Source organism: Nipponia nippon, unplaced genomic scaffold (assembly GCF_047370975.1).
Source record: "Nipponia nippon isolate SJK-2023a ecotype South Korea unplaced genomic scaffold, ASM4737097v1 scaffold_3, whole genome shotgun sequence".
In the NCBI taxonomy this organism is placed as follows: Eukaryota; Metazoa; Chordata; class Aves; order Pelecaniformes; family Threskiornithidae; genus Nipponia; species Nipponia nippon.
This window is the reverse complement of record NW_028262347.1, coordinates 53,746,413-53,759,882: the sequence shown is the minus strand read 5'-3', so window position 1 is coordinate 53,759,882 and position 13,470 is coordinate 53,746,413. Positions and strand designations below refer to the sequence as shown.

Here is a 13,470-nt window from a genome sequence, read left to right as displayed (position 1 = left end):
CTATATTAAAGTGTGATTTAAAAAAAATATATATTTATGGCCATTCAAAATCTGTTATTCACTTAGAGCTAAACCAGAAAAATGATTTACAGAGGCTCTGCCCACAAAGGCTGGGCATGCAAACACCCTTTTATATTGGTGTCAGACTGATGTCCCTCTAGATAAGCAGGCATATTGGACTTTTTACTGGAGCATCATTTCATCACAACAGTCATCGGCATCATATAGCTTCCCATATGACTGTAGTTTATAGGCAAATAAATAAGTTAAACTTCACCTTTGGATGGATCAGAGTGTTTCGCTAGATCAGGATTTCAACTCCGAGTTTTAAATTTGATTTCCGTGAGTTCAGATTTCACATATCTGAATGTTCAAAGTCTGGCCAAATTAAGAGAGTTTGTATTCAAAGTATGAGGAAATTTTTTCTCCTAGCCATTAAGGTCTTCTCATAATGAGAAGATTTTCATATTCTGAATTTGTTTTCACTTTTCCCTCTCATTCTAGCTTTAATCCCAATCCTTTGCAAAGGCACACCTTCTGGACAATTGTTATAGGTGGGACCTTCACATGGACTGGCATATATGGGATCAACCAGTCTCAAGTACAGAGATACATCGCATGCAAAAGCAGGTTCCACGCAAAAATGTAAGTCTGCCTACAGTAACTCTTGATGTCTGAATTTAGCAGTGACTCTTCTTTTTTTTAAAAATAATGTTTTTTTGTCTATATAAAACCCATTTGTAAAGGGTTACAACTTTTGCTTCCTGTTTTGTGGACCACGTAGAAGGCAAATCATCACAATAAATACCGGTATATGAATTACATATAATGGCTGTAACATTGAACTTTGTGCCAGAATGTTTCACTGTGCCAGTATTCTTGCATACAAATAGCTGCATTAAGTTTATATGCAACCTAAAGACCAAATAATATAGTACTTATGCTGAAGCCATATCAAGATAGCATCTTGAATTGCTACTCTACTAAACCTAAATCATTGTGCATCATCAATTTTGCATAAGTAAAGACTCAAAGATTTTTCCATACTGATGAGTATATGCATGAGAAAATGCAGAAGTGTTTTATTCAGTGATAAAATTGCTGAGGAATCATATATTTTGTTTTCATAATAATCATGAATTTTTGTTCAGGAATTCACTATGGAAACTGTCAGAGAGCTGTTTTCCTTGAGTTTAAACATTTCTGATCAGCCTTTACCCTAGAACGGAGTATATTTACCAACTCTGTTATCTTACCTTTATCTTTAGTATCATTCCAGTAGTTCATAACTCAGGATTTAAGAACTATTAGCAAGCTCATAAAGTCTATTTATAGGAGAAATATATACATGCACATCGTAACTATAGTCTCTATAAATTCTATAATACAGTGACATACAGAGAAGGAGTTTTATGAACGCTTTCACTTCATAAAGTCAGCAGAATACCCACAAAATCATGTACAGTTTAGAACTGAAATATTTTGCTTACGGCAATACTGAAAAATCTACTTTACAGGCATTTACACTGCAGACAGGACGTTAATCTCCAGCGTATCATGCCACATCTCCAACACACCACATGGCTTCTCCACAGTCTCTGGTGTGTGGCTGGGTTCCAGGTTCTCAGCACTGCAGAGGCAGGAGGTGCATCCCACATCTGTAACGCTGCTTGTCATGACTGCATATAGAAAAACAGCCGCATACATTGTGTGCCAGATTTGTGTGCCAGTGAGACTGTTCTTCCTGAGCACCTGCTCCACTTAGGGCTGTGCTCCTCTCTTGCACCCTCCCTACTCTCTTTGTAAGGAGGGACACCTCCAGGGTGTCCCAGAAGCAGAGTGTGGCCAAGGGGAATCTGGCACCATGGCAGCTTCTGGGCAGATTTTCTGAGCTGTTGCAGCAGCTTTGACCAGGGCTGGAGGCTATCTGGTTCTGGAGGGGTTTGGATAGGATTTATAGCTCATACCATAGTAGTGGTGGCACAGCCTTAATCAGTGGAGTCCTCTCCTGCTGGCGTGGGTGGTTGGACTCCATGGCATCTTGCCCATGCCTCGCTTGTGCAGGGAATTTCCCCTGCATGTAGAAATCATTTTGTATAATGGTTGCAGCTTGTCACAACTATAAACACTGCCATTCTGTGGTGACTATCTAGTTCATTTGCAAATGTAATTAGACACATCTGGCAAGTCACATTGGTGGCCTGCACTTCTTATTGGCATTTAACCTGTACACAGAAGTGTAAAATGCCATCAGGTCAAAGTAATAGGGTTTTGTACCCCTGTGGCATTTACTGTAAGGCTTTATAAGAGACGGCACAATAGTAAATCAGAGATGAGAAAATAATTCTTTCACAGATCCCAACTTCCAGTTTTTTGGGAAGGCCTTTAACAGTGGCACAAGAGTAGGAATTTTCTCAGGCTTTGGGAAAGGATTTCACCCCATTTAAGAAACACATCAGTAGGTAGGAGCACATGGTGTCATCCTCAAACGGTAACTAGGCAAATTGAACATAATACTCATATATGAACAATAACAGGCACTCAGAGCAGGAGAGCTACATTTTCAGAAAAATATGGGCTACTAATACATTTTTCTCTACTTTCCTTTCAAGGTCATCATCTGGCACGTTTCAGTGCTAAAACCTTAGAGCCAGCCTGAAACAAACAACCAAAAATAAGCCTTGTGCAGTCATAGTACCTACTTCACCCAAACTCCACCCCATGTTACTCACCCAGAATTAATGGGAACACCTCCCTCCAGTAGGGCTACAATTATTGTACTCCAGTGCTTAGTCATAGGGTGTACCATGAGCTGGGATGTAAATCAGAAAAAAAAAAAAGCTTTCTTTTCACTGTCAAACACTGATGCAGTTTAAAAACAAGAATTGCTGGATTCAGACAAACAATTTCTTTTGCTTCCATGTGTTTTGCTTGACTTCTAATCTTTACTACAGGCTATAGGCTAATACTGTTATTACATCTATTGGAAACATTTGGATTGATTTAACTCATTGGTTAAATTTTGTCCTAAATCAGCTTATATCAAGTTAGATTATGTCAATGCAGGAACAGCTTCAGCTAAATGGATGCAAGACATGCAACCAATATCTATAAGAGGACTATTTCATTTTTACTAAATTAGTCTAGAGAGAAATTTAAAGTGCTGCTGGTTCTGTGTTTAGAACACCCCTAATTGCAAATACAATGCATAAAGGCAGAGTTTCCCCTACTATGTGTAAATCAGCTTTTATTTATATAGGTCTTTCTTAAGAGTCTACATTGTGCTTGCGAATAGTTTTTCTGTGATATAAAACTGATAGTTCAACTAGTTAATCTACATTATGCCTTTCTGAAAACGTCCATTTCAATGCCTAACAAGGCCTATAAAAAATGGGTTTACTTCTTCATTCGTCCTGATGGTCCTCTACAGCAGTCCAAAGGCTGGTGCCCCTTACCTTCTTGCCACCTGAAAGCACTAAGAGGCCTCCTGAAGCCTTGCAAGCATGGATATATTTGCATGGAAACTAAAGGTCCTCCCAGTGGAGGTCTTAGCAGTTGGCACAGGTCCAGGGTACGTCACCTGTCAGGCAGTTGAATCGCTGTCAGCGGATGGTACACAGATAACCGGGAAGCAACTGCTGCAAAGGAACGCTGTTTTTCAAGGCCAAGCTCCTGGTGGGTGTGTTTGCTTAAACTGACGACCCTAGATGAGAAGAACTTTGTGACCCAGGAGTCATCAAGAGCTGAGAAACATTTGAGACAATCAGATAGTTAGACAGAAGGGAAAAGCCCTCACTGGGTGAGGTGAGCAATTTGTTTTTCACTGCCAATAGAGCCTGCCTGTTCTGTGTGGCAAAAGCAGCATTAATGCTTGATGAAAACACATTTCTGCTCTCAGCATTAGCTGAAGCTCCCATCAGGACATGGGGAGGAGATGGGGTTACTGGACCTTCAAGTTGTTTAGCTACTAAAGGGGAAGCCCTGGGGTCAGTGGCAACCCTCTGCTCTCTGGAAGTGGCAGCCATAGGTGGCTCCAGACCAGGTCCCAGTGCCTCATTGCTGCCTCCCACAGAGACTTTCCTGGGAGGAGGTGGGGGATTTGTTGCTTTACAAGGGCAACTCCAGCATTGTGTAAGTGTGGCACTACAGCTCCAGAGGCAAAGGAGTGCTGGTGCTGACTAAAAGGTACCCCACACTTTGATCTGGGGCACCCCGCCTTACAAATCTGTCCGGGGTTTGTCTTTACGAAGGGGTGTGGCAAGGGGGGAAGAGCGTCTTCTTGCCAGCTGCCTGCAACATAAAACTCACGCATATGATGAAATGCGGGGATTGCCATATCGCTCCCATCATCTCCCAAGCAGACTTTGTCACGGGACAGGCACTCAGACCGTACCACCAAAACCAAAACCAAAAGTGTAATTCGTATATTTAAAATCATGATCTCGCACTGAGTGAAGTGCTGGCAGCTGTATCGTGACTCCCTTTCCGGTGGGCAGCCACCGACCAGAAGGTCTCTGTGGGAGGCAGCAATGGGTCTTGCGGGACATCGAGCTCTAACATGGTGTTTCTGTGTGTGTTGGTGCAGGTCCCTCTACATCAACCTGGTGGGCCTCTGGGCGATACTGGCCTGCGCGGCGCTGTGTGGACTGGCCCTCTACTCCATCTACAAGGACTGCGACCCGTGGACGGCAAAGCAGGTGTCAGCACTCGATCAGGTAGGGCCCCACGTGTCAGGGGAAGGTGGCGAGGGGGCATCCTTCCTCTGCAGCCATAATAACCAGATGGAGGGGGTTCAAGAGCCAGGGAGTTGGGAGTGCCAGCATTTTGTGAAACTGCTTCAGAGAGAAGCGAGGGGAGGAGGCTGCCACCGGGGACAGCTGAAACAAGCAGTGCCTGCGTGAGTGACTGCAGGCCCTTGCGAGCTGCTTTTTATCACCAGACCTAAACTGCTCTGTGCCAAGTGAAGCAAAAGCCTTTTCAGACTCAAAACATAATCGTGCCCAAAGCATATGCCTGGAAGAAGGCTACCAGCAGGCAATTCTTTGCTAGCCATGGTGATTCCTTCCCTCCTTCGGAGGAGAGCTGGGCAATCAAACCGCATCATACCGTGCTGCAGAGAAACCACCTTGTAACTGATGGGCAGCCTCTCCCTAAATAGGCCCAGAGCAGGAGATTTACCTGAGGAAGAAGAGCTCTGGGAACCCATAGACTGACCAAAGTCAGGGCCCATGGAAATCATACAAGTGGTCTTTTTTTTTTTTGTATGTTTATGCCTGGGATAATTGTAGGCTCTGGATAACTCCCCATGGACAATAGCTGGAAAGCCAGGAGAGGAGCACAGACAGCAGAGTACCTGAGGCAGAACCACCTGGTAGAATAAGATGAGATATGGAAAGCCAAGGTGGAAACCCGAAATAAATTAAGTCATTCCTGCCAGGTGGAAACTGGAAGCAAGATACTAGAAAGACCAACTTGTCTATGGAAAAACTATGGTTCACAGGAAGAAAATAGTAACATCTGTCTCTCTCCAGCACTCACATCTTGCAAAGGTCAACAAATGGCACATGGTTTCCATATGGCAATTGTTCTCAGGTACCCTGAGGTTACTGGACTGTATCTAAAAACCTTTTTGTGGAGTCAACAGCAGACATAAGCATCTACTGTGGCATCCAAGCCCAATAGAGTGATGTACAGTACAGACTACCTGCTGCCCAGCGCTAGTTTCCTATACCATCGTCACTGGAAAGCAAGTCTGACAGCACAGCTATAGGCTCACCTCAGTTGCATGGTCTACACAGACTTTGCTGTATCCCAAGTGGATGTCTTAGGACTGGTTTGCTCTGTAAAAAAACAATAAATAGTGCAAGATGGGACATTCAAAATTAGAACAGCTGGGCAGAATGCCAGTGAGAAGGCTATAACAAAAATAATACAGTGAAAAAACAAAAAAGTAGGGCAAGATAGTAATATTTCTTACTCTCTGAATTTTTCAGCTAATGCCATACCTAGTGCTGGATATTCTCCATGATTTTCCAGGAGTGCCAGGGCTTTTTGTGGCCAGTGCCTACAGCGGAACATTAAGGTAATTTAATAATTTGGAACCCAGTGTCTTTTTTTTTTTTTTTAATTTTTTTTGTTAGAGCTAAAGTTGCATTTATACTAAAACTTTTGCATTTTATTTCTTTGTCTAGATAATTTTTGCTCTTTAAAAAAAGCACTATATGCTCTTTGATGATGCAACTTAAAAAAATCCAGAGTTTCCAACAGTGGCCATCTGAGGTCTTAAGACTCAAAGCTCTTTGGAGTTCCTTACTAACAGTGTGAGGAAGGAGCTAGCCACACGTGATGTATGGCACTAACAAATCCTCCTCTCTGTGCTTTTAAAGCCCCTCTGCTACAAGTGTTATAAATGGCTGGTTACACAAAATAGCTACAGTTTGGGGGAATTTCCTACTGCTCATCTTTAATTTTCCAGTTTCAAACCCACATAACTTTAAAGCCATCTCCCTTTCCTCATCCCTGATCTTTAGAGTCTTGTTTACAAAAGAGTTTCTGGACTTCCAATTGTCTTGAATGAACCCCATGAAAACAACAATCACTGTCTATTTTTGCTGAAGGAGACAAATCAGTCCCCTTCTGTCCCATAGTGGGGAGTGTTTTGTTCAGCTTTCCCAAGGAGTGTCTTTTAGGAAACATCGCCTCTCTCGAGGAAGGCTCTGAACAATAGTAAGCAGATAAAAATGAGGAAACTTAAGAATGTGACACCAAAATAATTTTTTTGTTCCCAGTACTCGTACCTACATAAATACATGGAACAGCCAAGATATTTGTTTTTCACGCACTGAGGAAAAGCTGGTGGCTTGTGGGAGCAAGGTACACATAGACACAAGATCACCTGACTGGCTTTGTGCCTTAGGAGTGCTGGTTTCTCTGACCCCACAGGGAGCCTGGAGTCATTCAGTTTGGACTAGATGCCTAATTTTTAGATGAGTATAATTAGATTATCTGAATCCTCCTCTGAGAGCACAATCAAAGTAACTAGCGACCTGCATGTAGAAATTTTACCTACCCAGATATATACCGTGTAGATAATTTCTGAAGGTATCGTGTATACCAGTAGTGGTTACAGCTTAGCCACATGTAATAGGTATTTTCATTGACTTCTCCAGGCCCATCTTTTCATCAAGATTTGCCTTATCTTCACTAAGAGCAATTATTTTAAACAATTTTTGTAAGCTATTAACTGCATCACCTGGAATAATAAGTTATTTCAACCAATACAGCAGTTACATTAGTTTTCTGACAATGTTCTAGACAGTGGCAGTTTCTCTCTGCCAGTAACCCATCTGTTATCTATGGTTTCAGCTTCTAAGATTAAAAAATTGTATAAATCTTGCCTTCTGTAGTACAGTGTCCTCCAGCATCAATGCTCTGGCTGCCGTGACTGTTGAAGACCTCATTAGGCCGTACTTCAAATCCCTCTCTGAAAAGAAGTTGTCATGGATTTCCATGGGGATGAGTATGTCTGGAAAATACCTTTTCCATTTTTGCTTTACAAAGTGAGGGCTTGATTCAGATCTCGCTTATAGCGGTGCAAGTCAGGAGTAAGTGCATTCACACTGATAGGACTACATTGGTGCAATACTTGGGGGAGACAAGATCAGCTGCGTAGGTTTTACACAGAATGGGGGCAAGCTAGTTCAAGTGAGCATAAAGGAAAAAAAGAAGCCATCTTGTTTGATCTTTAAGCAAGAAAGATGCACTGCATCTGTGTTCAATATTGATTCACAATACTACAAAGCCAAATGTCTCAGACTGCAACAGCTGTTATTTTTCTTTCACCTGTCAAAAATGAGAAGCATAGGAAACAATTTTGTATCAAATCTTTTGCACTGAGTGATATGCAAGCAATAGCATTGTGTCCCAATAACATTCCAGAGAACAAGAAACTTCATATCTTCTCTGATATATACCCTCAGTCTGTTTAGCTCCTCTGTTTAAGGTAGCTCAAAGAAGAGGGTCAGTACTAGGCTGAGCAGATGGTTTAAATCTCTGAAATGCAATTGCTATCTCTGCTAGTTGTACTGTCTGTGACTGGCTGCAGGTGTAGCCCAAGACAGTGTTTGTAGTAAGCGTGGAAAAACCACAGTCCCAACATGGTGTCATAGCCACACCAGTAAGCACAGCAGACTGCTGGCAGGTGACAAGTATTAAATATTTTCACCTTTCTTAAGAGAGCAGTTTCTTAAACATTATTGCAAACAATGTTTATGCCAAAATTGTTGTTGGTCTTATCATGAGTTGCCCAACATTATTACATTGAACAGTAGGATTAACCTATTGCTTGTGCAGTGAAACTCAACAGGAATGGAAGTGGAAAAAAAACAAATAAGCCAGTGTTATGGGTCCTGGGAAGAGACACTACACTCTAGTGACCCGAGATACTCTTTGTCACAGCGCCAGCTCCCCAGTAATCTGCCAGCATTTACTTCTCGCACAAAAGACTTTAGCCTGCGAAGCAAAAATCATTTCCTTAAAATAAGGACTATGACACAGGAGATTAGCCGAGAAATACCAACAATCCATGTGATATTGCCACTATGGCTAATCCATATGGCTGCCATTTATTAACTAATCTTTAGTAATATACAGGAAGAGATTTTCATCAAGTTTGTATGATCTCCTCTTAATGTAAATAGAAGCCTGACCTTTTGGCTAATTCAGACTCTCTTAGAAAAAACCAAAAACTCAGATGCTAGCAAGTTTGTTTTGGAGATGTCAGGGGCCATGCTGGGTTAGATGGAAACATTTCCATTAGTGAGTTTAAAAATTTGGCAGATTTACGCATCATTCTGCCTTTCCCACACAGGCCTGTTTTATGGTGGAGTCTGCATTGCTATGGCTGCACTGGCATCTCTCCTGGGAGCCTTGTTGCAGGTAGGTGTCAGACTACTTTTTCATGCCCATATTGAATGACCCAGAATGAATTATGTAAGAAAATAATTGCTGGATACCATTATGAGATTGATTTTTCTTCTTTGTTGGGTACTGGCCTCAAACAGCCCATGGTTCAGGCTCTGCTCTAAGCACCCATTAACTATACCAAGTTGTGCCAGCTGAGTACACACCAGTTAAAAAACTCAATTTCCTTCTCAACATCTTCCCTTTTTGCCATGTTGGAGGCTTTAACTTTCTTGCACAGCACCTGATAGCAGACTCTCTTCCTTCCTCAGGCAGCACTCAGCATTTTTGGCATGGTCGGTGGCCCCCTTTTAGGACTGTTTGCCTTGGGAATCCTCTGCTCCTTTGCAAATGGAATTGTAAGTAGAAATTTAAAGCCCTGTTCATCCAAAATTCATTGATAATTTTGGGCATCTCCTTCCCCCTCCGCTCCCAATAATTGTGTGTTGGGCAGCAAGGGAGATGTCTTTGATACTTTCTGTGAGGACATTTCCCCTTGCTCCCTTTCCTTCTTATCCCAAGGAAGTGATGAACAGGGCTGTATAGGAACTTGAATTTCAATTCCATGAAGAGATTTACATAACAAGAGGGGGGAAAAAGAAATCTGACTGAAAATGAAACTTTGGCAAGGATTTCTGGAAAATACAGTTTTAGAAGCAGGGAACTTCTTCTGTGTCTTGAGATGTAGCTGGACAACCGGTGGACTCAGAAGATGCTGACCTGTCTGAGCAAAAGGGGGTCAGGGTGGGAAAATTGAGCCCAAGCACTTGCAGACTGAATTGGGGTGTTCTCAGAGTGCTTCACTATTGTGAAATTATAATTTCTAGAGGAAAGAGCTATTCCACCAAAAAATGGATTTGATAAACATTGGGAATACGGTCCATGGGTTAGTCCAACAGGATTGCTGTTTAGTAAGGTTCACTAATCACTAACCTTTACCTCTTTGTAGTTGCAAATTTTATGTATGTACCAAAAAAACCCCAAACCACTAGCTGTCAGCCAAAAAAACCTCACCCTGAAATAGAAGAGACTTTTGCAAAAACAAATCACATGAGAAAAAGGAAAAATTGCATCTGTATTTGTTCAAGGAGGGCCTCAAATAAAGCAGTATTTTCCTATATACAATGCAGCCCAAAGCTATCCTTTGATTGTAAAGGCATAGTGGCAAAATTTTTAAAAAGAGGTATGCTTGGGAGCTGTGAATAAACGCTGTATTTCCCAAAAGGGGAATGAAGTAAACTCCCCAGCTCTCCCCAACTATATATTTCTTTTTTGCTATGGAGCCTACAGTTTAGATTTATCTCGACTGTTTCTAACTCATCTAGGTGGTGGGGTTTTTTTTCAAATATCCTTTTGCTTTTCTTGTAAATCCAAGTTTCATTTTCTGTTTTGCAGGGTGCATTTGTGGGTCTTGTCAGTGGCTTTGTTATTTCACTTTGGGTTGGAATAGGAGCTCAGATTTATCCTCCACTCCCAGAAAGGACCAAGCCACTATATCTCTCAACTGCAGGCTGTAATATATCCTCAGAAAATTTGACATCAACAGAAATTCCCTTAACAACAGTCTTCAGCACACCAACTGCAGAGAGGTATACAAATTCATCATGTGCAATCAACAAAGCATGTATTTGTTTTAAAGGAACATGAACATCTGTCTAGCATTTGGGTTACTATAACTATCCATCCCTGGTCTACCTACCAGGCAGTTTATGATGAAGTAGTTTGATTGGGTTTTTTTTGTTTGTTTGTTTTTTTCTCCTTGTCAGAGTGCTGTTTGAGTTATCCCAGAACAGAAGTCAAAGTGAATCTTCCTATTGATCTGAAAAGCTTCAGTTCAATATTTGAGTCTAAAGGCTTGGATATGCCTTACCAGGAATCATGGTGTTAAAGAAAGCATAACTTTTATAGTTATTGGATTAACTTCCACAGTCTGTACATGAATTAAAGTAGTAGGCAGTTAAAGGGCAATTTGTCAATTTAACAGCTCCACCACAACAGCTTGTCTGTGCAGAAATAGTTCTATTCAGGAAATTCAGAAGTGGGCATAATCTGTATAATGGGCAAAATATAAGGGATTTTCTCCCCTCTGCAATTACCATATGTCTTACTTTGGACAATCATAATTAAGTGTAACAGTTATGAAAGACAATATAGGGAAAAGCAGGAACAGAAGCCAAACACACACATTTCTAGGGATTCCCAATCCTTACACCTTAGAACACTATACCCTCAGCAACAGATACTCTGGCACACTCATGGGTGCCCAACATCCAGTTTCATATGCTACACCTCTCACACGAGGCCTCCAGCATTGCTCATGGTTGCGGGGACGCAACAGTTGCAATGAAGCACGTTGTCAGGGAGAACAAAATAAGGTGTCACCTGAGGTGTGACAGTTGCCCTATTGTTTCTGGCTGTTTAGAGTTGCACATGGCTGATGTCCTACTTCTTTTTTCTGTCCCCTTCTTTAAATAATGTCCCCCTTTATAAAGAGGTTATCCCTTCATCTGGATACCTGGAATGCTCAGCTCTGCACTAGATTCCTAGCAGACACAGGACCGTCCTGTTTTACCTGCTCTGTCCCATGCGGTGCCTCACTGTACTGACCAGTCTCCTTCCCTATAAAGGAACCTGTCCTGCAAATTTTAACAGATTTTCAGTGCACATTTTATTGTATGGAGGTAGTTTGAGAGTACCAGGTCGCTTGCTTCAGAAGTAAGTCTGTATTTATACACTGTCGGGAAACAGACATTTTCAAGCTGCTTGGAATAGGAAAGCAGAGATTAACACTTTTTCTGCTCTTTTTCAGGCCTGCCCTGGCAGACAACTGGTATTCCTTGTCGTATCTCTACTTCAGCACACTTGGGACACTTATCACAGTAATCGTGGGAATAATTATCAGCCTCCTAACAGGTACTAGTTCCAGAGCTGTGATTTAATGTGTCTTAGATCTCTTTCAAACTAAGATGTCCAAACTGAGAGCTCTGATCGCCACAGGAAGTGCCAGTGACCCTATTGCAAACGTTGTATACAGGTTACCATCCTAACTCACATTTCTTCCCCTCAGCCCTTCTGCTTCCCACTCCTGGTCTCTGCCCACAGCAAATGTTACTTCAAATTTCTAAGGAAAAAGAAGTTTCAGCAGTTTTTTTTAACCTGAGGGGCAAAAAAAAAAAAAAAATACATGTCATCTGTCTTTTCTGTTTTATTAGATGTCAGCAGGGGCTGGAGGTTTAAGGGTTGTCCCTGAACATGGCAACAACTCCAGGCAAGGAGATACACTCATGCTTCTAGAGGACAAAAGCAGTTTTACTCTGAGTGAGTTTAGAGCACTCAAAGGTTATTGTCTGCACCTGTAAGTGCATGCTGTTCACCACATTCCCCAAGCACGTACCCAAGAGCTGCAGACCCCGTGCATGGCTATGTTAGCTTCTTTCTCAGTTGCCCTGTACTATTCATGCAAGGGACAAAAAGCAGCACCCCACAGGTAAGAGCAGGGACTTCAGTTCCAGCCCGTGGCCTCACTACTTTTGCATCTAGGTGAGGTGCAAAGTGTGCCTGTCATCCACCTCATGCATGGCAGAAGTAGCACAAAAGCAGCTGCTCTCACAGCTTTCCCCAGGATGCCCAGCCAGATTCCTATGACAGCCCTCATCTTTGAGGCTGTTAGATTTCAGACCTGGTAGTCTGACCTACTTCAGGACTATGAAACTCCAAAGTCAGCAGACAAAATTGCTTCCATCAGCTTCCCTGTGCCCTGCAGCTAATAAGCACAAGTTAGACTTCTACCATTTTCTTTTCTTTGTGAGTTTCTACAGGATTTGCTCCCCCCTTTCCACCCATCACAAGCTCTTCCTATTGCAATAGTGGTGCTTGTAGACAAATTTTGCCTCTTACCAGGTTAGGATCAGGTCATCCACAGGCCATGAAACAAAGCACAAAAACTGAGCAGCTCAGTAAATCCAGATGAGAAATCCTCAGCTCAAGAAACAGAAACCCAAAAGAAGCAACCCAACCACATCATCACCCTGCTTTTTGCAGAGGAAGATCCCATTTAAGCCTCAGGTGCCAATCAGAGCTAATTCCCAGCACCTGCATCTCCTTTCTTTCCCACACCCATTCCCATACAAGAATGATTAATCTTCCATGCCTTAAAAATGCCCAAACATCCTATTAACCCTCATCCCCCACCTTGGGGCTGCCCTTAAATAACTCATTATAAAAATTGCTTGTGACTCTGGAGACAGGAGTCTTGCTGACAGGGAGCTGAGGACTGGGGCTCAGGCTCCAGGGCAGCGCTTGGTACCACAGCTCCTGGACTGGCAGGGTGGTCCCAGCTATCATTGTATGGGATTCATCCTTTTCTGATTATTGTCTCAGTGGTTTTTTACACAGTAAGAAATCTGAGGAGGATCTAGGAAACTCTGGGAAATGGCTAAGGCATTTCAAGTGGACCTTGAGGATGATTTTATATTTTGAGAGGTGCAGGGTAATCATCGTTGTAAAGAA

At 42.2% G+C, this 13,470-nt stretch overlaps 1 protein-coding gene and 1 long non-coding RNA gene across 3 annotated transcripts in view; one reads left to right on the top strand and one right to left on the bottom strand.

Moving 5' to 3' along the window:
• Positions 1 to 13,470, top strand: part of SLC5A8 (solute carrier family 5 member 8) — a 29,851-nt gene that overhangs the window by 10,019 nt on the left and 6,362 nt on the right. Inside the window, exons 6-13 of the mRNA XM_087764793.1 lie at positions 505 to 645; positions 4,586 to 4,715; positions 5,994 to 6,082; positions 7,407 to 7,519; positions 8,870 to 8,937; positions 9,234 to 9,320; positions 10,357 to 10,550; positions 11,771 to 11,874. Of these exons, the coding sequence (XP_087620919.1) occupies positions 505 to 645; positions 4,586 to 4,715; positions 5,994 to 6,082; positions 7,407 to 7,519; positions 8,870 to 8,937; positions 9,234 to 9,320; positions 10,357 to 10,550; positions 11,771 to 11,874 (926 nt within the window). The remainder of the gene's footprint in view (positions 1 to 504; positions 646 to 4,585; positions 4,716 to 5,993; positions 6,083 to 7,406; positions 7,520 to 8,869; positions 8,938 to 9,233; positions 9,321 to 10,356; positions 10,551 to 11,770; positions 11,875 to 13,470) is intronic.
• On the bottom strand, positions 1,360 to 13,455 carry LOC148054604 (uncharacterized). Of its 2 annotated transcripts, XR_015706352.1 has the most exons (8): positions 12,859 to 13,455; positions 7,398 to 7,483; positions 6,006 to 6,064; positions 5,777 to 5,840; positions 3,581 to 3,703; positions 2,733 to 2,812; positions 1,968 to 2,074; positions 1,360 to 1,679 (listed from the first exon to the last, which is right to left on the bottom strand). It is a non-coding gene; the product is annotated as an uncharacterized LOC148054604 (long non-coding RNA). The 2 variants fall into 2 exon arrangements; XR_015706351.1 differs by having other exon boundaries at positions 2,733 to 3,703.